Genomic DNA, 26,235 nt, shown 5'->3' with positions numbered 1-26,235 from the left:
AAGGGTCTCGTTGATGTCACTGGTCTCTAGTGAATGGATAGGTTGTGTTCTCATGAATATGAAGGGTCTCGGTGATGTCACTAGTGTCTAGCGAATGGATAGGCTGTGTTCTCATGAATATGAAGGGTCTCGGTGATGTCACTGGTCTCTAGTGATGGATCGGCTGTGTTCTCATGAATATGAAAGGTCTCGGTGATGTCACTGGTCTCCAGTGATGGATAGGCTGTGTTCTCATGAATATGAAGGGTCTCGGTGATGTCACTGTTCTCTAGTGATTGGATAGGCTGTGTTCTCATGAATATGAAGTGTCTCGGTGATGTCACTGGTCTCTAGTGATGGGATAGGCTGTGTTCTCATGAATATGAAGGTTCTCGGTGATGTCACTGGTCTCTAGTGATGGGATAGGTTGCGTTCTCATGAATATGAAGGTTCTCGGTGATGTCACTGGTCTCTAGTGATTGGATAGGCTGCGTTCTCATGAATATGAAGGGTTTCGGTGATGTCACTGGTCTCTAGTGATGGGATAGGCTGCGTTCTCATGAATATGAAGGGTCTCGGTGATGTCACTGGTCTCTAATGATTGGATAGGCTGCGTTCTCATGAATATGAAGGGTCTCGGTGATGTCACTGGTCTCTAGTGATTGGATAGGCTGTGTTCTCATGAATATGAAGGGTCTCGGTGATGTCACTGGTCTCTAGTGATGGATAGGCTGTGTTCTCATGAATATGAAGGGTCTCGGTGATGTCACTGGTCTCTAGTGATTGGATAGGCTGCGTTCTCATGAATATGAAGGGTCTTGGTGATGTCACTGATCCCTAGTGATGCATAGGCTGCGTTCTCATGAATATGAAGGGTCTCGGTGATGTCACTAGTGTCTAGCGAATGGATAGGCTGTGTTCTCATGAATATGAAGGGTCTCGGTGATGTCACTGTTCTCTAGTGATTGGATAGGCTGTGTTCTCATGAATATGAAGGGTCTCGGTGATGTCACTGATCTCTAGTGATGGGATAGGCTGTATTCTCATGAATATGAAGGGTCTCGGTGATGTCACTGGTCTCTAGTGATGGATAGGCTGCGTTCTCATGAATATGAAGGGTCTCGGTGACATCACTGGTCTCTAGTAATGGATAGGCTGCGTTCTCATGAATATGAAGGGTCTCGGTGATGTCACTGGTCTCTAGTGATTGGATAGGCTGTTTTCTCATGAATATGAAGGGTCTTGGTGATGTCACTGGTCTCTAGTGATTGGATAGGCTGTGTTCTCATGAATATGAAGAGTCTCGGTGATGTCACTGTTCTCTGGTGATGGATAGGCTGTGTTCTCATGATAATGAAGGTTCTCAGTGATGTCACTGGTCTCTAGTGATTGGATAGGCTGTGTTCTCATGAGTATGAAGGGTCTCGGTGATGTCACTGGTCTCTAGTGATTGGATAGGCTGGGTTCTCATGAATATGAAGGGTCTCGGTGATGTCACTGGTCTCTAGTGATTGGATAGGCTGCGTTCTCATGAGTATGAAGGGTCTCTGTGATGTCACTGTTCCCTAGTAATGGATAGGCTGTGTTCTCATGAATATGAAGGGTCTCAGTGATGTCGCTATCATAGCGCAACATGAGCACTGATGTAAGGTTGCTGATTGTCATTGTTCAGGCGATACTTTGGTACTTTGACACAATCTAACACAATTTCATTCTGCAATATCTCACGCTTTCTGTTTTTATTGCATCCAGCGCCAACAACTGCTGCTTCAGCCAATCAGATACAAGTTCCTTCTGATAAGCAGGTTGTATGAAATGGGGGAACCAGGACTATTATGTTGTCATTGTGAACATATAAGGGAATAATGTTGTCGTTCTGTCCTATCAGACCTATATAAGGAAAGATCAGCAGATTTTCTCAGCCTCTCTGACCCAGAAACCCGAATCTCTGTGTAACGCGGCCCCTTCTCTGGCCCTGCTGTGATAAGGACAGTCTGTCGGCGAGCCAGTATCAGCAGGGACCCCGTCCAACTGACTGGAGGGGAACAGAAATCATGTGTGAGGGGTCAGATATGACTGTGTCACCACATCGTCCGCCTACGGGCCTCGTGTTTTCAGATCACTGCCAAGTCACAACAGGAATGTTGCTCTAGAAATGTTCCTATAATGTATGAAGAGATAATGAGTGACTTCATACAAGAAGAACTCCAGTTTTCACTTTTTAGTAAATTAAAGGAACAAAGGTGACCACTGATCCAGCTGTTGCTGCAAGCAAAAAGCGTATGCAATTAAAGTGTATGTAATCCCAAGGACAGAACTATAATATTTTGCAGCTTACCAGTCCTTAGATGTGATGGCTGCTTTCATTCTCTTTTTTTCCCAGCCTTTTTTCCTTCTTTATTTTCACCTGGCAATCTTGCCTATCACACACTTCCTGTCCTAGAGTGACAACACTCACTGTACTATATGTGTAGAGACGCAGCGTTGTCACCCTTGGAAAAGATGTTTTAGGGGACTACAAAGCACCTCACCCTCTTGTCATCTTCATAACATAGAGGGGAGGTGATCTGTACTTCATCGAGATACCTGTGTAACTGATAACAGTCAGCACAGGCAGAGAACACAGGTGGAAATCAACTGACAAGATTTATGGCAGAATAAACAGGCATATTTTTTTACACTTATTTACTGGATACAGTATAACATAATACATTCCGTGTTCTCTTTAACAGACCAAATAAAGGGAAATTGGAGAAGTTCATTGTTAGGTTTTATGTACTTTTTAAAATTCAGATGATAGGAGCTTTCACATCACAAACCTATGATTAAAGCATTAAACTCCTGTATTATTATGCGTTCTAGATGGATTTAAAGGTCTGAGAAACTGCAAGGAAAAAGATACTGAAGCCGATACTGGAGACTTGAATTAAGTGTTGCAGACTTTGGGACTGTCCCTTTCCTCACAAATGAAGCCTTGGAACAAGCATGCATCTAGTGAGGTCTGAAACATCCCATATCCTGTCCTTTATGCTTGCTCCTGGTTGATGACTTACGTGGTGAGCCAGGATGACAGCCAAAGTCTTCACCTACAAATGGAGGCAGTAGTAGTAGCTTCCATTGAAATCGGACACATGGTGGCTGGAAGGATGTCACCCTCTTTGGCTGAGCATACTTGTTCATGACATTTGCCCCCCCCCCCCCACCTTCTCAAGACCAGTCTTTTGCTGGAAAACAATAGCACAAGTCCTGATCTGCGGATTGATTGCCCTTGTTAGATGGTTATCCGGGGTATGTCTGCAAAAGTCATATTATACCCATACGCATGCAATATGGTGTGCTGATCCAAGCAAGTGAATCTATAAACCATCTCTTATCAATGGGTTTCCTGCTTTATCCCTTTAAGCTTGTGCAGACTTATGAAGTATTCAGTCTTGCAAGTGATATAAGTCCTCACAGAACGTATAGGCCTTGCTGATGGGAATTTTGTGCCATGGGCAGCACATTGGCTAAATGGTCGCCTGGCAGTACTAGTGTGGTTGGTTCAAATCTCAGCCATGGCACCACCTGCCTGGAGTTTGCATGTTCTCTCTGTGCCTGCATGGGCTTCCTCCGGGTACTCCGGTTTCCTCTCACACTCCAAAGACATGCTGGTAGGTTAATTGGCTCCTGTCTAAATTGACCCTAGTATGTGTATGTATGAATGTGAGTTAGGGAACTTAGATTGCACGCCCCTTGAGGGTTAGGGACCTTAGATTGTACACCCCTTGAGGGTTAGGGACCTTAGATTGTACGCCCCTTGAGGGTTAGGGAACTTAGATTGCACGCCCCTTGAGGGTTAGGGACCTTAGATTGTACACCCCTTGAGGGTTAGGGACCTTAGATTGTACGCCCCTTGAGGGTTAGGAACTTTAGATTGTACACCCCTTGGGTGTTGGGGACTGATGTGAAGGTACAATATATATGTAAAGCGCTGCGTAAATTGAAGGCACTATATAAGTACCTGAAATAAATAGTCTATGGAAAGCTTGTATACATGGCATTCCGCAAAACATGTAGATTACATAAAGTGGAGCTCCTTGTTAGTTTTTTTTCAATCTGTTACTTAGCAGTTGCATGAATAAAAAGAAAAAGTAGCTCTGACTGTAATATTCACCTACCTCACCGACTCACCATTCCCGGCCTTGCCTGCTCTCCTTTTTTGGGGTTTATTGATGGCCAGTGTCCCCTAACCCATTTCCTGCAATGCACCACTTCACCCAAAAAATTGTTGCAATTTCAAATGTTTTGGCTTTTTCATGTTTGTTTCTTTTGTTTGTATCGGTATGACATAAAAAAGTAGAGAGACAAAATGCCAAATCTGACACATTCCATGCAAAACCCCAAAAATGTGCTGCACAAAATTGTCACCTTCTCAAAATTGCAAGAAATAATCGCATTCCACGTTTGTGGTGCTCCTGTAATTTGTAATTCAACTCACCCGTATCAATTAACAGATCACTGTGCACAACATTGTCACAAAATTTACAGCCCATGGCACTGTAGCTAGACGTGGACGAAAGAGAAAAATTGATCAAAGATTGCAATGAAGGATTTTTGGAATGGTGGCTAAAGAACCTCCATCAACTTCCAGACAAATCCAAGCTGACCTTCAGGCACCGGGTACACCTGTGTCAGCTCTCACTATATGTCGCCATCTGAATGAAAAGGGACGTTATGGTAGGAGACCCAGGAGGACCCCACTGCTGACACAGAAATATGGGAGGAGACCCAGGAGGACCCCACTGCTGACACAGAAATATGGGAGGAGACCCAGGAGGACCCCACTGCTGACACAGAAATATGGGAGGAGACCCAGGAGGACCCCACTGCTGACACAGAAATATGGGAGGAGACCCAGGAGGACCCCACTGCTGACACAAACATAAAAAAGCCAGATTGGCGTTTGCTAAATTTTACCTGAGGAAGCCAAAATCCTTTTGGGAGAATGTGCTGTGAACAGATGAAACAAAATTCCAGCTTTTTGGTAAAGCCCATTGTACGGTTTTCAGAAAAAGCAATGAGGCCTTTAAAAAAGAGAATACAGTCACACATAGTGGGGTGTCACTGATGTTTTGGGGTTGCTTCGCTGCTTCAGGCATTGGATGTTTTGATCGATCATGTGTATGGCATTTTGAAAACTGAAGGCTACCAAAGGATTCTGGGGTGCAATGTAGAGACCAGTGTCAGAAAGCTGGGTCTCCGTCAGAGGTCATGGGTCTTAGAGCAGGACAATGACCCAAAGCACACATCACTAAACCCCCAGAAATGGTTTCAGACAAAGCACTGGAGAGTACTGAACTGGCCAGCAATGAGTCCAGATCTCAATCCCATAGAGCTCCTGTGGAGAGATCTCAAAACAGCAGTTGGGAAAAGGAACGGTTCCAATCTGAGAGACCTGGAGCTGTTGGAGAAAAAATTCCAGTAGAGAGGTGGAAGAAACTCATTGATGGTTACAGGAAGCCATTGATTTCACTGATTTTTTTCCAAGGGATGCGATACCAAATATTACATTAAGGGTGACAATAATTTTGTCCAGTCCATTTCTGGGGTTTTGCGTGGAATGTGTCAGATTTGGCTTTTTGTTTCTCCACTTTTTGTGTCATACCAATACAAACCAAAGAAATAAACACGAGAATGCCGAAACATTTGTAATTGCAACAATTTTCTGAGCGAAGTGGTGCATCATCTGACAGGAATGCAGGGGGGCAATATTTTTTTCCTTGACTGTATTTTAAATGGATCCAAGAGGGATTTACTGTCTATTGTGCAGATTTTTCTGTATTGAGAAGTAATTTAAACATTGTAAATCTGTTCTTAACCAAATTATGAATATGGCAGCTGACAGTAATGACCATAAAGAACCCTCTCCTCTTTGACCTGACAAAGAAGTAGGAGAGCTTACAAATGCGTTCCTGTACTGCACATGTGCACACCTGACTTCAGGCGAGGGAGGATCCAGCTTATGGTTTCAGCTCCAGCCTACGGTGTTAGCGGTTTTGACATCTTGAAGCAGCGGCTTTCCTCCATTGGACTGTGTCACAGCTTACTTCTTTCCCTATGTCGGTGGTCAAGGCTGGGGTACGTGGTCTTCACTCTGCTGCTTCTGGTCCCAGATAGAACCATGACTGCTCTGCCTAGCCAGGTCACCTTTGTGGGTGCATTTTATGTCAATAAATGTTTGTATTCATTTTTACATTTTACACTATGGGTTTTGTGCCTTGTCTTTGTTTTTTTATGTTCTCTTTGACCTGCTGACTGACTCACGGGGACTCAGATTCTTCTCAAGCCTTGACTCTCCCAAAAGCTACTTATACTATCTGTGTAGCATCTGAATTGTCCTTCCCTTTCCTTCCTCTGGATCCCTGACAACCTTGGCCTCCTTGTTGAAACTAATTCCTTTGATAACACTCCTTTGCTATTCTACTCAGGTGTATATAAAACCTGCCATAGTCCACCAATATTAGGCCATTGGCTTGTTCCTTTAACTGGAGCTCTAGTCTGGAGCATGCACCTCCAGAAACAAGTCCTCAGTGATTCACCCATACTTCTGTCTGACAGGTCTTCTTTCTGCTCTCCATGATGGATGGACATAGCTCACAGGGAACACTAGTTACTTCATGAATAAAGTGTATATAAATGGTCCTGTCCATGTCTAAGGCCGGGTTCATGAGCACAGGAGTTAAATGAGGTGGAGATATCCTGCATGTCTGCTCTGCGCTGTGTTTTTGGGTTGTTTTAGGATAATGCAGTTTACACTCCATTTTTTGCTTTGCCTGACCTGCGACAGATCACTAAATGACCATGTTGGGATCTCACTCCCAGTTCTCGGTCACCAAATGGCAAATATTTGTGAGAAGAAAGTAGGAATCGTGGCTGGTGTACCGCACCTCTCGGCCGGCTACTGATGTGGTCGTCTTCCCCTGGGAAAGTCAGGGATAGCAGTGGGCGTATCTTCTGTTTTTGGCACCGGAGCGACAATGTAATTAAGGTTGTATTAGAGTGGGGAGGGGGAGAAATATCGTGTTCAGGTTTATATAAACGGTTTCCAAACTGACAGAGGAGATTCCCACACTAGGGGGCTGGATACCGGTGTTCCCAACCCACCCACACATGTTCTCCCATCCTTATACATTGTCAGCGGTGGGCTTCAGTTTCCTGCTGCGACGGTGGGAAAAAAGGGGGAAAGAAACCTTAATTTATATCAGACGTTACGGATAATGGATTCACTGAGACAAGAGTTCAATCATTCCGTTACATCAGGAACATGTTATATCCTTTCATCTGGCTGCCTGAGCAAGCTGGGACTTGTAGTCCTTCACCATAACAGCCATTCATACAACCTGTTGACTTTTATCCCCCTGTCTGTGTTAATTAGTTTCATAGCAATGTTTCATGCAGTGTACATCAGCCTTTCCCAACATTTTTACCTTAGAAGAACCCTTGCAAATAATGTTTAGGTCTTGGGGAACCCTACTACAACTAATTCATTGGTGGTCAGTGGGAAGAATGTCCCTTACATTGGTGGTTAGTGGGAAGAATGCTCCTTACATTGGGGGTCAGTGGGAAGAATGTCCCTTACATTGGGGGTCAGTGGGAAGAATGTCCCTTACATTGGTGGTCAGTGGGAAGAATGTCCCTTACATTGGTGGTCAGTGGGAAGAATGTCCCTTACATTGGAGGTCAGTGGGAAGAATGCCCCTTACATTGGTGATCAGTGGGAAGAATGTCCCTTACATTGGTGATCAGTGGGAAGAATGCTCCTTACATTGATGGTCAGTGGGAAGAATGTCCCTTACATTAGGGGTCAGTGGGAAGAATGTTCCTTACATTGGAGGTCAATGGGAATAATGTCCCTTACATTGGTGGTCAGTGAGAAGAATGTCCCTTACATTGGTGATCAGTGGGAAGAATGTCCCTTACATTGGTGGTCAGTGGGAAGAATGTCCCTTACATTGGTGATCAGTGGGAAGAATGTTCCTTACATTGGTGATCGGTGGGAAGAATGTCCCTTACATTGGTGATCAGTGGGAAGAATGTCCCTTACATTGGTGGTCAGTGGGAAGAATGCCCCTTACATTGGGGGTCAGTGGGAACAATTCTCCTTACATTGGGGGTCAGTGGGAAGAATGTTCCTTACATTGGTTGTCAGTGGGAAGAATGTCCCTTACATTGGTGATCAGTGGGAAGAATGTCCCTTACATTGGTGGTCAGTGGGAAGAATGTCCCTTACATTGGTTGTCAGTGGGAAGAATGTCCCTTACATTGGTGATCAGTGGGAAGAATGTCCCTTACATTGGTGGTCAGTGGGAAGAATGTCCCTTGCATTGGGGGTCAGTGGGAAGAATGTAGGAAGCTCTTCAACATCTCCCATGGCCCCACCAGCATTGGCAATATGTAGGAATAATGTTTCTGTCTCCCTGAAGGTTAATTAGTAATCTCTGGCAATTTATTTAGGTAATTTCGGAATTCTTGCATGTGGTTTAATTTTTTGGCATTTTGCGGCTGCACACAGGTTTGAGACCTGACACATTTTGTATCTGTTTATTCCATACTACCTCATATTTTATTTCGTACACAAAAAAATAGGAATTAGATGGTGTTTGTGAACACTAAAATTTTAGTTCATGAATTGCTGAGATTTCTGCTCACTTCTTGCTTGGTCAATGGCACAGGAAGTGAATTGAAATCTCCCTAACAAGCATTTTCACTTTTTTTTCCATGGGGCCCTATCTCCAATTACCATAGTAGGGAAAATATTCACTCCTCTGCTAATATGTGCTGTGTTTGATTATTAATACGTTTGCAGCATTTCACAAGAAACATAATAAAAACATCTTCAAAGTACTAAAAAATACACCGTTGCTTAAAGTGACTAATATTAGAAAACATAATATATTTTTTTGTGAAATTTCTGATGTGATGTCATACATTCCCATTGATTAATGCTGGGCCGAGGGGTGGGCAGATGTGGCAGAAGTCTTGAGGACTCCAGTGGGCTGGGGGTGCAGAAATGGCAGGACCTGAATCTATGCTGCTGAAAAAGATTGCAGCTTATGGGAGGGAAGGGACCCACCTTGGCCTTTTCTTCTTGGGTTCTAAAGGACCCAAGGCTGGTGCACAAAACGCATTCTGGGCTCTGCGCTTTTCTGATTTTCGCATTTCCTGGAGAGCTCCAGGCAATTGTTGCTACACCTATGTTGTGGCTCATTTTCGATCGTTGCTACAAATATATTATGGCTCATCCATAGACTCTCTTCATGATCAGCTATAAAATTTATGAGCAATCTTTTTATTTGGCTGAGTTCAGTATAATGAGAACTATTTATAATTTTTAAGATGTATCTCTTGTTTATACTTGAAATGTGACTTGTAAATGTCTGTTCTCAGGGGACTCCAGAAGATTTACTGTTTTTTTACGAGCACCTCAGAAAAGATGGAGGAGTACACCGAGTGGATGAATGTCTCCTGCAGTATCGCTACCATGAGCACGCCGCAACGCACTCCGTGTCAGAGTGAGTGTTGCTCCTGCTTTGTTGCTTGTGATCTGGGGGTGTTGGGAAGAGGTATCTCACATACAGTCATGGCCAAAAATATTGGCACCCCTGCATTTCTGTCAGATAATGCACCACTTCCCCCAGAAAACTACAAATGTTTTGGCATTCTCATGTTTATTTCTTTGGTTTGTATCGGTATGACACAAAAAAGTGGAGAAACAAAAAGCCAAATCTGACACATTCCACGCAAAACCCCAAAAATTGACTGGACAAAATTATTGGCACCTTTTCCAAATTGTAAGAAACAATTGCATTCCATGTTTATGATGCTCCTGTAATTTGTAATTAAACTGACCTGTATCAATTAACAGATATTAATGTTCCTGTGCCCACTGTGCACAACATTGTCAAGAAGTTTACAGCCCATGGCACTGTAGCTAATCTTGCTGGACATGGACGATAGAGAAAACATGATCAAAGATTGCAATGAAGGATTGTTCAAATGGTGGATAAAGTACCTCAATCAACTTCCAGACAAATCCAAGCTGACCTTCAGGCACAGGGTATAACTGTGTCAGCTCACACTATACGTCGCCATCTGAATGAAAAGGAACGCTATGGTAGGAGACCCAGGAGGACCCCACTGCTGACACAGAAATATGGGAGGAGACCCAGGAGGACCCCACTGCTGACACAGAAATATGGTAGGAGACCCAGGAGGACCCCACCGCTGACACAGAAATATGGGAGGAGACCCAGGAGGACCCCACCGCTGACACAGAAATATGGTAGGAGACCCAGGAGTACCCCACCGCTGACACAGAAATATGGTAGGAGACCCAGGAGGACCCCACCGCTGACACAGAAATATGGGAGGAGACCCAGGAGGACCCCACCGCTGACACAGAAATATGGTAGGAGACCCAGGAGTACCCCACCGCTGACACAGAAATATGGTAGGAGACCCAGGAGGACCTCACTGTTGACACAGAAATATAAAAAAGCCAGATTGGAGTTTGCCAAAACTTACCTGAGGAAGCCAAAATCCTTTTGGGAGAATGTGCTGTGGACAGACCAAACAAAATGACAGCTTTTTTCGTAAAGCCCATCATTCTACTGTTTCCAGAAAAAGAAATGAGGCCTTTAATCTCTTCATGCCGGCCGCACGCAAATGTGCGGCCTTCCAGTGTTTGGGCCTTGATGCCGAGCAGCTGCACATTTGCATGCAATTAACAAAATCATGTGCTGAGATACTCACGGACAGGTCCCGATCTCGGCTTTCGATCGGGACCTTTCCCAATCATGTGACTGCCGTGGTGGCGAATCACGGTGGTCAGATGACCTTAAAACCTTGCCCCGCCTCCCAGCTTCTGAAACCCTTAAAGGGCCGGGAGGCGCCGGCACCAAGGGGTTAAAGAAAAGAATCCAGTCCCTACAGTCAAACATGGTGGGGGGGGAGGGTCACTGATGTTTTGGGGTTGCTTTGCTGCTTCAGGAACTGGATGTCTTGACCGTGTGCATGGAGTTATGAAATCTGAAGATTACCAAAGCATTCTGGGGTGCAATGTAGGGCCCGGTGTCAGAAAGTTGGGTCTCCAATGTCAGAGGTTATGGGTCTTCCAGCAGGACAATGACCCAAAGCACACATCAATAAGAAATGGTTTCAGACAAAGCGCTGGAGTGGACTGAACCGGCCAGCAATGAGTCCAGATCTCAATCCCATAGAGCTCCTGTGAAGAGATCTCAGAACAGCAGTTGGGGAAAGGAACCCTTCCAATCTGAGAGACCCGGAGCAGCTGGCGAAAGAAGAGCGCTCCAAATTTCCAGTAGAGAGGTGGAGAAAACTCATTGATGGTGACAGGAAGCCATCGATTTCAGTTATTCTTTCCAAGGGGTGTGCTACCAAATATTACATTGAGGGTGCCAATTATTTTGTCCAGTAAATTTTTGGGGTTTTGTGTGGAATGTGTCAGATTTGGCTTTTTGTTTCTCCACTTTTTTGTGTCATACTGGTACAAACAAAAGAAATAAACATGAGAATGCAGAAACATTTGTCATTGCAACAGTTTCTGGGCGAAGCGCTATATGAATAGTTATAGACCAGGTGGATATTTGAATTACATTTGTTTGCTCTCTATGGTCCTAATATAGATTGGGACATCAATTGCTTTTTATAATGGTTAAGAGGTTTATTTTTTGCCCTACTAGATCTCAATTTGGGTTTTTTAATTATATTTCCTATCTGTTTGCTATATTAGTATGTGCATTTATGGAACTGTTTTTATGGATATTTATACATTTGTATAAGTTTTTTTTATATTTTCCAGGAAAATGTGTCTATTTGACTCAGTGTGTGTGTGAATATATATATATATATGTATATATGTACTCACCGGCCAATCGCTATGTGATTGCTAATCGGCTATGCTATTGCTAATTGGCCAATCACATGGCAGCAATTAAATGCATTTAGGCATCTAGATGTGGTAAAGATGACTTGCTGAAGTTCAAACTGAGCATCAGAATGGGGAAGAAAGGGGATTTAAGTGACTTTGAATGTGGCATGGTTGTTGCTGGCAGATGGGCTGGTCTGAATATTTCAAAAACTGCTGATCTGCTGGGATTTTTACACACAACCATCTCTAGGGTTTACAGAGAATGGTCCGAAAAAGAGAAAATATCCAGTGAGCCACAGTTGTGTGGAAGAAAATGCCTTGTTGAGGTCAGAGGAGAATGGGCAGATTGGTTCGAGATGATAGAAAGACAACAGTCACTCATGTCAATATGGACCAAAATCTCTTTCAACACCTTGTTGAATCTATGCCATGAAGAATTCAGGCAGTTCTGAAGGCAAAAGGGAGTCCAACTTGGTACTAGCAAGGTGGACCTAATAAATGGCCGGTGAGTATATATATTCCTGGTGTAAGTCGGTGTCCATGGCCCCTGAAAACATCCTGTTGTGACAGAATGCGAAGGGTGGAGTTTTGGGTTTTTTAAGTCATCTTTGGGCCCTGAATGGATCCGATGGTGACGAAACGCGTAGAGTGGAGTTCTGGACCCTGACATCATCAAAAGCTTGCAGTGGCTTCCTTTTTAGTTTTACTCAGGGCTATTTTATCTGTCAGTTTAAAAAAAAATTGGATTATCTGCACTACTTTCCTCTTTTTTTTAATCTTGGATACACTGGAGGAAGAATGAGCTGTACATTGCTAGGATCGGGGTCGCCTCCCAGCCTTTGGATATCCAGTATGGGGATCAATTCATACACAACTGTGCATTAACCTCTTAGATCTTGAGGCCCACCTGTCTGGTTAGCTCCCTGTGGTGCTGGAGAGTGAAACGAGGAGGAGTCTCGCTTCTTTTGCTGAAACACTGCATGATTGATTGGTAGCCATTTGAAATTCTTTATATATTTGGACATTATACTGTACATGTGTGTTTGTCATTTTGTAGGTGAAAAGTATTTATACACATTGAAGTGCTGCAGTTACTATATAGTTATATTTAAAGTGGTATAAAACCTTGAACCAAAAATGTCATATGTCAGTGTAGCAATCATTAGATGTGGAGGCTGCATTAGTTTTTTTTTTTTTTTGGCCTTTTCTCCACCTTTTTTACCTGGTGATCTGGCCAACAACACTACTTCTATATTAGTGCTCCCCCTCCCCCCTACTCTGGATGAAGGAGCGCAGGGGCACCTTTGGATAGCAGCATTATTGGTCTGGGGGGAGGGGAGTGTTAGATGAACTAGCAGATTGTGATACACAAACACATTGAAGCTAATCTCCAGCTCACACATTATAAACTGTTGCAGCAACTTTTTCTTTTTGGGATAAAGATTTTACATAAAAAAAAAGGTTATTCCCTGTAAGCACCCCTGTCAGTGGTAAATGGTTTGTCTCATCCCTCTAACTACTACATCTGCAGGACAGCTTGTTCTTTTGAAGAACAACAGACTTACTGGCTGGATCACCAGGTGAAATAAACAAAGGAAAGACAGCATAAAAAAAAAACGACTGCAGCCATCCCATCTAAGAATTGGTAAGCTGCAATATAATCAATGTTTTTGCTTTTGGGTGTTAATACTGTTTTAATGGACTTGTTCATGTTGAAGTCCATATTTCTGTTGTCAGATTTACATTCCGTCAGTGTCTGGCCTAGGCGGGAGTCGGACAGTAGCTCGCTCTCACTTGGTGGAAACTGTCAGCTTTCACACAATTCCAGTCACAGGCGTACGGCACACTTTACACGTCCCGCGTCCGACCCCCTCTGGAACTGGCCCCCCGTGCCTCGTCTTCTCAGCGAGCTCCATCCGTGTCGGCTTTACATGAGACAGGCGGCCCGTGCCAAGTACAACATCCTGTTGGAGGAGTGCGAGCCGAGCACAGCAATGTTTTCCTAAGCTGCATCCTTTTTTATTTTCAGGGGTGTAGCCGTTCCCCTTCTACGCTCCAAGAAAAGGCGCTTTCTGGCCTGTATATGGACACTCATATGTCCTCGTGCCTCGCCAGAGACAATGGTCCCTGGGGAGTGGATAGGGCCCTGGTCTTAAAGCTGAACTCCAGGCAAATGAATGCTGAACTCTTTATACATGTAGACCAGTGGTGCTCAACGGTTGTCGCAGGAGGGCGGAAGTGTGTGGCCCCTGACACCAGCAAAGGGACGGACATAACGTGTAGTGAATGAAATGCCACAGAAAGCTCCCAGACTTGCTACCGGAGACGGTCAAGATCTATGGGCATGCTACAAGCGATGGTCAAAGAGACCCTGAGGCCAGCGGCGTATTTACTGCAAGGCAAACAAGGCCTAGGGCGGCAATTTTTTTTTGAGGGGGGCGGAGAGTGCAGAGTGTCAGGGGTCAGAGGGGAGGGTGCTGGTGATGGGGGCACCCAAAGAATTAATACACCACTACTGAGGCGCATCTGTGCAGGCACTGACTTTCCCCAGCCATCTGTGCACGTTCCAGCTTTCTTGCACATGTGCAAAAACAGCTACTGGGGTAGTCTGAAACCTTCCCTGCTTTGTGGAAAACCGCATGCCCATGCGCAGATGTGTCGATGGGCTCTGCCAGAGCCAGACAGGGCTTGTGGCCAGTACCGCCACCAAACACAACCCATTTAACTACTTAAGCTCCGGAAGGTATTACCCCATTTATGACCAGGACATTTTTTGCTATGCAGCACTGCGCTACTGGCATTTGCACGGTCATGTAACTCTGTACCCAAACAAAATTTATATAATTTTTTTCACACAAATAGAACTTTCTTTTGGTGGTATTCGATCACCACTGTGCGTTTTATTATATAAATTAAAAAATCCTGAAACTTTAAAAAAAAAAAAACCCCAATATTTTTCACTTTCTGCTATAAAACATATCCAATAAGAACATTTAAAATTTCTTCGTAAATGTAGGCCAAAATGTGTTCTGTAACATGTCTTTGGTAGAAAAAAAATCCCAGTAAGTGTATATTGATTGGTTTGTGTGAAAGTTTTACCGCCTGCAAACTATGGGAGATATATATACTAGAATATTTATTATTTTTATACTACTAATGGCGGTGATCAGCAACTTACAGTGGGACTATGATAGTGCGGCGGGCAATCTGACACTAACTGACACTGGGTGGGAACTAACTAATCACCAGTGACACTAGAAGAGTTATCAGTGCTCATGATATACACTGTCACTGTACTAATGGCACTGGCTGGGAAGGGGTTTGTGCTCTGCAGGGAGAAAAAAACAGCAGTAATACTGCTGCGTGTACAGAGCCCTGTGTTGTTAGTAAACACAGAGTTCTGTATTGCGATTCGCTAAGCCAATCAGCAAGTCCCGGCCATAAATCATTGGCCGGGACCTGCTGACCAACTTGGGCTGTATCGATTAAAAGCACAGATGGGGCTACAGAGCGGACACTTGCAGTATAAATGCAGTAGGTGGTCCAAAAGCAGTAAGTGAATGTGGCAGCAACCACCCCACAACTGCCTCAATGCATATGGTTGCAGCACAGTGATGTGGTATTTACTGGGTTAAAGCGGTGTTCCACCCAAAAATGTAAGCTCTGCTGTTCTGCCTCCCCCACATTTGGCACCTTTTGGGGGGGGGGGACCGGGTACGCCGAAAGTGGGTGTGGGTACCTGTCAAAACTAGGTACCCACTCCCACTTTCGGCGCAGTTCGCTCTGGGACACTTCCAAGGTCCCAGAGGACTGCAGCCCTTTCACAAAGCGCAGCACGCAGAGACCAGCGGTGAAGATGCCAAGATGGCAGTGCCAGCACCCAACAGTTGATTGAAGGAACAGCTCTGGGAGGGGACACCGTTGGATCCCTGGACAGGTAAGTGTCTTTATATTACAAGCCAGCAGCTACAGTATTTGTAGCTGCTGGTTTTTTGTTTTTTTTTGGTGGTGGTGGGGGAACTCTGCTTTAAAACATTGGTGAGGAGGCAACATATTACCTTTTCACCACCCGTTTGGAAAACAATCTATGGATCGCTTTTCAGAGGAGCGGGAGTGACAACCATTAGTGTAAATGTAGCCTTATGTCACGGTGAGGATTTTTTCCAGAAATACATTTTTACATAGTTAGTCTGGCTGAAAAAAGACCAAAGTCCATCCAGTTCAACCATTAAAACAAAAAAAAAGTTATAACCCTACACCCACAGTTGATCCAGAGGAAGGCAAAAAAAAAAAAACAGCAAAGAACGATCCAATTTGCTCCTTCAGGGGGACAAAATTCCTTCCTGATCCCCCGAGAGGCAATCGGCAATCTTTGTGTCAGAATAAACGTTTTTCAGTATGCAGGCTACAGGAATGGTCGTTGGGTCTTGGACAGGGTATGGAAATCCTGCCGTAGATGGCTCTTTATGCAACCGCGAGCATGTCAAGACGTAATCTTTCATGTCAACAGAGATGCCGCTTATTGACGGATCTTTTTAAGGTGAGCGAGAATTCCGCTGGGGGCCATTTCACATGCTGGAGATGTGCGTACCACACCACATGACTCTGCGAAAACCAGTTCTGTCCTTAACCCCATCAGTGCCACAGCGAACACCAGCCTACAGCCCCCCCTGTAGCGCTCCAGCTATGGTGGAACTACAAGTCCTAACAAACCCTAGAGGAGCCTGCTGGAATTTGTAGTTCTGCCGAATCTTGAGATCCTTCCCTTGTCAATGAAATGTTAATTTTCAGATAATATTTATTTATTTCAGGTACTTATATTGTGCCGTCAATTTTACGCAGCGCTTTACATATATATTGTACATTCACATCAGTCCCTAACCCTCAAGGGCGTACAATCTAAGGTCCCTAACCCTCAAGGGGCGTACAATCTAAGGTCCCTGACCCTCAGGGGGTGTACAATCTAAGGTCCCTAACCCTCAAGGGGCGTAATACATTCAGATAATTCGGATTACATTTCATATTCAACCAGAAGGCAATCAGCCGTCCGTCTCCCACGATTGTTTGTCTGCATCTATTGGTTGTTTGTTTGTGACGTTTCCAGAAATTGTGAGATATAAACATTTTAGATCGCAGCTCCGTTGTTGAAGCATTGGATCTAGAACGTTGGTGGATTTGACCACAATCTTTCTACTTACCTGCTGCCCGTTCTCCATCACAGGGAGACTTTTTTGGGAACTTCTAATATTTTTTGGGACTACTTCCATGGCCAGGAGTCTTTTTTGGGAACTTCTAATATTTTTGGGACTACTTCCATGGCCAGGAGTCTTTTTTGGGAACTTCTAATATTTTTGGGACTACTTCCATGGCCAGGAGTCTTTTTTGGGAACTTCTAATATTTTTGGGACTACTTCCATGGCCAGGAGTCTTTTTTGGGAACTTCTAATATTTTTGGGACTACTTCCATGGCCAGGAGTCTTTTTTGGGAACTTCTAATATTTTTGGGACTACTTCCATGGCCAGGAGTCTTTTTTGGGAACTTCTAATATTTTTGGGACTACTTCCATGGCCAGGAGTCTTTTTTGGGAACTTCTAATATTTTTGGGACTACTTCCATGGCCAGGAGTCTTTTTTGGGAACTTCCACTATTTTTGGGACTACTGTCCCTGAAATCAGTCAGTTATGATCATTGGGATCTACAAAAATCCGAGGCCGATGGCACCATGTGCTTCCAAGAATGTCATTTCATTGTATTTCACACAGTTTGTTTTTACACGACACTTTATTTTTTTTTTCACCTTCATTTACTTTGGGATTACTATGTTTCCACTCTTGTTTCCATCACAGCTCTTCAGTGATTATTTAATCCTCTCATTGCATAACCCAAATGAGGGGGAAACAAAGTTGGCAATTTTCTTCTGCAATTAGCAACAAAATGCTAATTTTTATTTTCCCGCTTTTGATCCGTACGGGCCAGTTAAGCAACTTCTGGCGGCCTCGGGGGAAATTGTTTGATTAAAAAAGCGGAGAAGGAAGCCGAGAGCTGAACAAGTCAGATCAGGTGAAGGTTAGATTCTGGTCCATCTAAACCACCAAACTGGGGCTGAAGGTGCCGAAGTGGTTAGCAAAGGCGATCTACAAATATACGAAGGAGAATCGTTTACCGACTTTATGCAACATTCATGGAAAGGACCTTGAGTTCTTTTTTTTTTTTTTTTTCTAAATAAATTCTTTATCTAACGGATTGCAACAGATAACAAGAAATGTATTGACTCCATACACATGTCCAACGTAAGTCCCAGGGCTTTGTAAGGTGCATTGCGGAGGACAAGAAACAAAAGATATATGGAAATAAACCTACTGTGCATAGATATAATTATACATAAATCCTGGGGCAGACTGACAACTCATGGGGCCCCCGGGCAATAGGGTATCATGGGGCCCCTGTGTCCATGCTCAAACTCAAAAAAGCCTATGAAAAAAGGTACCAGGGGCATCTCATGGGGCCAGCTACTGACCCCGGGCCCTCGGGCAGTGCATGTGTTTCAAAATGGTCAGTCCGCCCCTACATTCATCCCGAAATATAAAAGGAGGAGAAAATCTTTCTATATCCAATATGTAGCAGTGCATTTGAGTCAAATACAGTATGTCCGTAGATAACTGGATTGCATTTGAAAAAATGTTGTGCAAATATCGTGTGACATAAAAAATTGCAAAACCCACCAATTTATTCTCTAGGGCCTTTGCTTTAAAAAAATATATTTAATGTTTGGGGCTTATAAGTAATTTTCTAGCAAAAAAAAACAAAACAATCCAATCCATTCGGCATGTTTTCTAACATTGGTAAACATTGACTATGGACTTGCCCCAGCTGAGAGAAGCAGATGTTGACAGACAGGATCTGGTCTGTCAAAGTCCATGAGGTCATGAATAGTCAGATACAACCAGCAGACCAGACTACAAAAAAAAAATCCAAATATCTGGTGTTCTATTCTGGGCATTCAAAAATATTGCAAGACATGATGTCTTATGGCCAGTCATGATTTGGTTCACTCGGCAGATATAAAAATGCTTTTATTGTGGTATTTATTGAAAATGACCAACTATAGCAAAACTGACCTCGGAATGGGAGATGGGAGGATCGACTTTGATGGGCCTTTTGCCAGTCAGAAGGGTGGGATTGGTTGTTGATCAGATCATTTTATCTTATGCAATCGTGTAGTTTGTGACCGTTTGTTAGGACCTCATCTCAGCACGGGGTGACTATTTTTTTTCACTAAGGAAGATGAGACTTTTGGGAGAGTCTGCTCAGCTTTTTCTAATATTTGGGAATATCTTTTATACCTTCTATGAAACACCTCCTTGTGTTTCGTTTGGACATGGAATTCCCATTTGTACGGTAGCTACAATCAGGGGCGGACTGACCATTTGGAAACTCGGGCACTGCCCGAGGGCCCGGGGTCAGTAGGGGGCCCCATGATATGCCCCTGGTACCTTTTTCATAGGTTTTTTTGAGTTTGGGCAAGGATACAGGGGCCCCATGATCCCCTATTGCCCGGGGGCCCCATGAGTTGTCAGTCCGCCCCTGGCTACAATGTACAACCACACGTTCCTGTATTAGAGTTGGCAGTATATGTAAGCAGGTGCTGCAACGACTGTTGGCTGGAACCGAGAACAATCACAGTGGCTAAAATATTATTATTATACAGGATTTATATAGCGCCAACAGTTTGCTCAGTGCTTTACAAAATGAAGGCAGACAGAACAGTTACAATACAATTTGGTACAAGAGGAAACCAAGGGTCCTGCTCATTAGAGCTTACAATTTAGGAGATGGTTAGCACTTTCGGTCTGCCAGTACTCGAGTCATTGGTTCGAATCCCAACCACAGCACCACCTACCTAGAGTTTGCATGTTCTCCCTGTGCCCGTGTGGGTTTCCTTCCACACCCCAAAGACGTGCTGGTAGGTTAATTGGCTCCTGTTTAAATTGGCCCTAGTATGTGTATGTATGAATGTGAGTTAGGACATTAGAATGTATGCTCCTTGAGAAGGAATGTCCTCCTAAGAGGAATGTCACCAGCACACTATGGATCTCCAATGTGGGTCCAAAGCTTTATTCAACGATCACATTGTCACACCAAGAGCAATGTTTCAAAGCCTCGTAGGACCCCTTCATCTGGTCACATGCCTGATGAAGGGGTCCTGTGAGGCTCCGAAACGTTGCTCTTGCTGTAACAATATGATCCTTGAAAAAATGCTTCGGACCCACATTGGAGGTCCACGGCGTGCTGGCGACATTCTTCTCCTCCATTTGTACAGTAGGGCACATTGTTCCTGTTGGGTTTGGCAGAGGTCCCTGCCGGTAGTCGTTCCCGCAGGTGGGAGATCACCGCAGTGACATTTCCAGATCTGAGGGAACTCCGGGATCCAGACATAAAGACTATTCTCACAGTGTTACGACAAGCGCTGCGAGGCTTGTTCCCTCGGCTCGGCTTGTTGGAGTGGAGACGGCAAGTTCCTACTGCTCAGGCTGCACCTGTCCTGGCCGTGACTCTGGGAACAGGCTTCTCCTCCTCACCCCGCGCTCTAATCTCAGGTACCAGCCTCAGGGGACGTGGCAACCAGAGTTCCTGGCACTGGAGGATTCTGGGTAAACCTGCTGTGCACATGAAGGGTGAAACCAGGATCTTCTGTTTACTGAGCTGCCTAGAAAGAAAGAGTCTTTTATGTTTCAGATGTACGACTACTGACATGTTTTTATAGTCGTATTCATTATCCCGGAAAAAGACTCATTCCCACCAAATCCAACACACAACTCTAGAATTGCAGCTCTTATGAGAGGTGATCTCTGTATATTTTTATATTTCTTATTGATAATCAGGATCATAAATATTATATTACAGGGATACATACTGGGGGTTATGTACTAAAGCGCTGAGCAAACTGTGGGCTCTATATAAATCCTGCATAATAATAAAATCTGGTGCAGAGCAACCAATCGGCTTCCAGGTTTTATTGTCACGCTTAGTAGAACAAGCTGGAGTTAGAACAGGGGTGGGCAAACTTTTTGACTTGAGGGCCGCAATGGGTTCATATATTGGACCCGGGGGCCGGACCAAGAGTAGATGAATGATGTGTATGTGTCATCCATAGTAAGTATAGTAATATTCCCCCATAGTAAGCATAGTAATTAATCCCCCATATAGTAATTCATCCCCCATAGTAATTCGTCCCCCATATAGTAATTCGTCCCCCATAGTAATTCATCCCCCATATAGCAATTCATCCCCCATATAGTAATTCATCCCCCATAGTAATTCATCCCCCCATATAGTAATTCATCCCCCATATAGTAATTCATCCCCCATAGTAATTCATCCCCCATATAGTAATTCATCCCCCATAGTAATTAATCCCCCATATAGTAATTCATCCCCCCTATAGTAATTCATCCCCCCTATAGTAATTCATCCCCCCTATAGTAATTCATCCCCCCTATAGTAATTCATTCCCCATGTCCCCCCTGTGTCAATTCACTTACCTTTGCTCTGCGCGTTCCTCTCGCCGTGTCCCGCGCCGTTCAGGTGTAGCATGAAAATCTGTCTCCTATGAGGATCTGTCCCCCTCGACGTATCTGCGCATGTGTCAGTTTCAGGCATTAGCAGCCGATCGGCGATCTCCGGCACATGCGCAGATACGTCGAGGGGGACAGATCCTCATAGGAAACAGGGCGGACTGTGAGAGGAGCCTAGCTCCGCGGGCCGGATTAAAAGGTCCGCCGGGCCGTATACGGCCCGCGGGCCGTAGTTTGCCCATTGCTGAGTTAGAAGCTGATTGGCTGCCAGGTGCAGCTGCACCAGATTCTGAGTGCTCCAGTTTTGGTAAATCTCCCTCCGCTGCATATAATTATAATTGCAAATATAAATATACTTTTTTTGACTCAGTATAGTCTGGATTTTGTATATTTTAACCCCTCACCTACTGGGCACTTTTACTCCCTTCCTGCCCAGGCCAATTTTCTAGCCCAGGCTGTCACACTTTGAATGACTATTGCACGGTCATGCAACCCAAAAATAAATTTTTGTCATTTTTTTGAGACAGGTTTCTTTTGGTGGTATTTAATCACCACGGGGGGAGGGTTGGGTTTTTGGGATGTAGGAATGTGTTTGTGTGTGGGGGTGCTCTTGGCACAGTTTTTTTTTCTTTTTTTTAGGTACACATATATGCAGCCTCTCTGCATTAAGGATCACCCGCCAGGAGGCTGCATATATGGCAAGGAGTTAAACATAAATGAAAACAATGTTTGAAATGACATTAACATGGTGAACCTTCTATAAGTCTTTGGTGGTTGGGGTTGTCAGTGGTGTACTTAGTTCATGTGCTGCCCTAGGCAACACTAAAATTGAGCACCCCCCACCCCACCAGCTTCCCCGCCAACACCACCCTCGGCCACCACAGCCCATTACCGAAATTCCCCTTGGGTATAGGATTATAACTTTTTTTTTCTATGGTTGAACTGGATGGACTTTTGTCTTTTTTCAGCCAGACTAACTATGTAACCAACATACCACAACCTCTCTCTCCCCCCCCCCCCACTGTGACTACCCGATTCATGCATCAATCTCTGGAATGAAAGCAGTAGCCGGCCATCCCCACACCCTCCAGCAGTACGCAGGTTTCCATCCCTGCCACTTGTGTCTCTTCTTCTGGGGGGCAGCGCTGCCCTAGGCGCTACTACTTTAACCGCCTGTTTAGCTGTACCGAAGGCCCGTATCCTGTCCTGCAGAAGACAAACACAGGTGGTCACCAAGGCTGCCTTTCGTCTTTATCATAGGTACTTATATTACACTGTCAATGTACACAGCACTTTACATATATATTGTACATTCACATCAGTCCCTAACCCTCAAGGGGCGTACAATCTAAGGTCCCTAACCCTCAAGGGGCGTACAATCTAAGGTCCCTAACCCTCAAGGGGTGTACAATCTAAGGTCCCTAACCCTCAAGGGGCGTACAATCTAAGGACCCTAACTTACATTCATACATACACATACTAGGGACAATTTAGACAGGAGCCAATTAACCTACCAGCATGTCTTTGAAGTGTCAGAGGAAACCGGAGCTTGGACTGTTCCATTTTGGCCATTGTATTGTGCCATCTCTGTGGGTTGCATTCACAGCTGACCAACGCGTTTTGTCTTTTTTTGCCACAAGACAGCATAGGGCTGCCCTATGAGCAACTAACGTGCCAAAGTAGTTCATGTCCTTTTTTTGGCGCTGAGCCAAGTGTGTTTTGCTACGCATCGAAACTTGGGGCCACTACCTGCGTTTGGAGTGCCATTAAGAAATAAGGGCACTGCAAGTGTGATATGCATTTTGCCCCCCCCCCTTTTTTTTTTGCACATTTCTGCCCGTGTTCCTGAAACCTTTAGGTGTGATTGCAGGATAGCTCTAATTCTACCCATACCTTCAGTTTGGGGTGAATCTTTCATTATGTAGTCTACTAGAAATCTGAATTTTTCTTTGGGCAGAACAAGATGCTTATCTGAGCACAAGCTGAGCGATTAACCTGTCAGAGGAGGCTGTCTGGTGTAATGCGTATCTAAATCCCGCAGGGAGAGGTGCGTGTTCACAGCCATTGACTCAGCAGAGAAGTTCACCCCGGGGGAATGAGAACAGTTGTAAAATAAAATTTCACAATGAGTGAATGGGAATTCATTGTAGTATGCTAATTCTCCTCCACGCTGACATGGTTTCATTCATCTGTACTCTGCGGCTATGCAGCATATTAGATTATAAACCTCTTTTGCTCTCGGAATTTATAGACCTTTTTTTTTTTCTTCCCAAAATTGTTCTGTTAGAACTTGAAGCATGTAGTGTGAATCGCCCAACTTTTTAATACCTTGACAAAGTGCTGGGCTCATGAATACATTTGTAGGAGAGCAAAGCGTCACCCACAGCAGCCATTCTTATATTTTTGCGTTTGTCCCATTGGCTTTTTAAAAACACAGCTTTTCCCTACCGGTGTCTATCTGCGCTCTCAGCCATGTCTGTTTATTATTATACAGGATTTATATCGCGCCAACAGTCTGCTCAGCGCTTTACAATATAAGGGAGACAGTACAATTACAATACAATTCAGTACAGAAGGAGTAGGAGGGCCCGGCTCATGGAGCTTACAATCTAAAGGAAGGGGGAGGTGGTGCAAAAGGCGATAGCTGCGGGGAATGATCCGATGGAGGAGACTCAAGTACGGCCCTTAGGTGGAGGTGAGGTAGGCAACCCTGAATAAGTGAGTTTTCAAAAATCACCTAAAGGCAGACAGGGTGGGGGCTGACCGGGCACACTGTGGTAGGGAGTTCCAGAGGATGGGAGAGGCTCTGGAGAAGTCCTAGAGGTGAGCGTGGGAGGAGGTGATGAGAGAGCTAGAGAGGAAGATGTCTTGGGAGTAGCGGGCGATTTGGGCGATATCTGTGGATGAGGTTGGTGATGTAGCTAGGGGCAGTGTTGTGGATGCGCTCTCAGCCATGTCTGTTTATCCTAAAAAATGTTTAATAAAAAATAAAGTAGGTGTTGTACTCACAAATGGCAATATAGTCAAGGCACATCATAAAGAACAGCTGGGTCAACACTGCGCTGAGTAATGGTTCGTTCACACTTACTATAGCGTTTGGCAAGCGTTGGTCCGGCGTTTGCGGAGCGTTTTTTAACGCTCGGCAAACGCTCTGCAAACACCGCATGCGCGGTTTAGCGGCGGTTGCTAGGCGTTTGCCGAACGTTAATAACGCCCCACAAACGCCTATAATGCAGTTTGAGTGGTGTTACCGCTCTGCAAACGCCCCGCAACCGCACTGCAAACGCCGGCCGGGCGTTTGCGAAGCGGCACCATAGACGAGAATAGGAGGCTTCAACGCCTCCTGACTCGTCCAGAGGTGTCCGTTTTGCCGCGACGCAAACGCTCCCGTTAGAACAGCACCATGTGCTGTAATATGCAGAATTGGCAGAGGCATTTGGGAAGCGGTAAAAACGCTTCCCAAACGCCTCTCTGCCGCCTGCACACAGCGCTAGTGTGAACGTAGCCTAACAGTCCACAATAGGGAGTGTAGATATCCAATAGGCTGACGCGTTTCGAGGACTTGCCAGGGCTCTGAGGGTCATGTGAGAGCAAATCACGGCGGTCACATGACCCTAAAACCCCGCCCCGCCTCTCGGCGTCTGAAACCCCTTAAAGGGCCGGGAGGCGCCGTCCTGAATAGGTTAAAGGATAAGTTCACCTTTCGGAACATATTACATCCATATTCTGGGTGTAACATGTTACAAATAGACCGGCCCCCCGCTCTTCCTTGCTCTCCGTTGTGACAGCCTGCGAGGGATCTTCTCCTCCTCGCTGTCACAATTTAAAAAAGCGGTGCCCTGCCCACCCGGCCATGTTGATCATTCGTGGTGCCCTGTGAATTAATGAACTACAAGTCCAGACAGCTTTTGCGGCTGTTGGCTTGTAGTTCTCAATGAACGAGCAAGCAGATATACTGACATGCCTGCGGGAGACCTGCATGGCACCAGCGATCTGGTGATCCCTGGTGAAATGCTTTTCAGGCTCCAGAAACAAAAAAGTAATAAATATACATTTTTTATTTTTTGTAAAAAGGTGAACTTATCCTTTAAGTTTGTGTCATCTGTTCAGTATTGGAAAATCCTTGCTACAAATGTATCACATTCATCAGACCAACACTGCTGTCATAGGATCTGGATGAGACTTTCAAAGAAACGCGACAAGATGACATCTGGCTTGTTGATGTAAGTATTTTCCTCTACCAATCGGTAACCTTGTATTTGTGTGTACCTTGAAGTCCTAAAAACAACGGTTATACCATAGTATGTATGTCCGGGTGCCTGCATGTCTGTTCATTGTTAGACGATGAAAAGTTTCCACCACCCCCCTCTGCCAATCCCTCCACTGGCTTCCGATTGCCCAACGGATCAAATTCAAAATCCTAACACTGATGTACAAAGCCGTCCACCATACTGCCCCGAACTACATCACCGACCTAATATACAAGTACCGCCCAACACGCACACTCCGCTCCTCACAAGACCTCCTTCTCTCTAGTTCCCTGATCTCCTCCTCCCATGCCTGCCTTCAGGACTTCTCCAGGGTGTCACCCATCCTCTGGAACTCCCTGGCCCAACCCATCAGATTATCACCTACTCTCCTCTCCTTTAGGCGCACCCTGAAAACCCATCTCTTCAGGGAAGCCTACCCCACCCCCTGCTAACTTGCCGACCTCCTCCACTCTTCCTACCACTCCATCCCCCACAGCTTTC

General features: G+C 44.8%; 1 protein-coding gene across 2 annotated transcripts in view; it reads left to right on the top strand.

The window, feature by feature from the left end:
- The window catches only part of QTGAL (queuosine-tRNA galactosyltransferase), a 405,856-nt gene that overhangs the window by 333,374 nt on the left and 46,247 nt on the right, over window positions 1-26,235 (top strand). For both annotated transcript variants that reach the window (XM_089661795.1, XM_089661797.1), the window contains one exon: window positions 9,406-9,530. In XM_089661795.1, coding sequence (XP_089517921.1) covers window positions 9,406-9,530 — 125 coding nt within the window. The remainder of the gene's footprint in view (window positions 1-9,405; window positions 9,531-26,235) is intronic.

The sequence above is a fragment of the Staurois parvus genome, unplaced genomic scaffold (assembly GCF_062004578.1).
Source record: "Staurois parvus isolate SC_StPar_1 unplaced genomic scaffold, SC_StPar_1.0 ptg001387l, whole genome shotgun sequence".
Classification (NCBI taxonomy): Eukaryota; Metazoa; Chordata; class Amphibia; order Anura; family Ranidae; genus Staurois; species Staurois parvus.
Note: the sequence above shows the minus strand (reverse complement) of the source record. Positions and strands in the feature narration are given on the sequence as shown.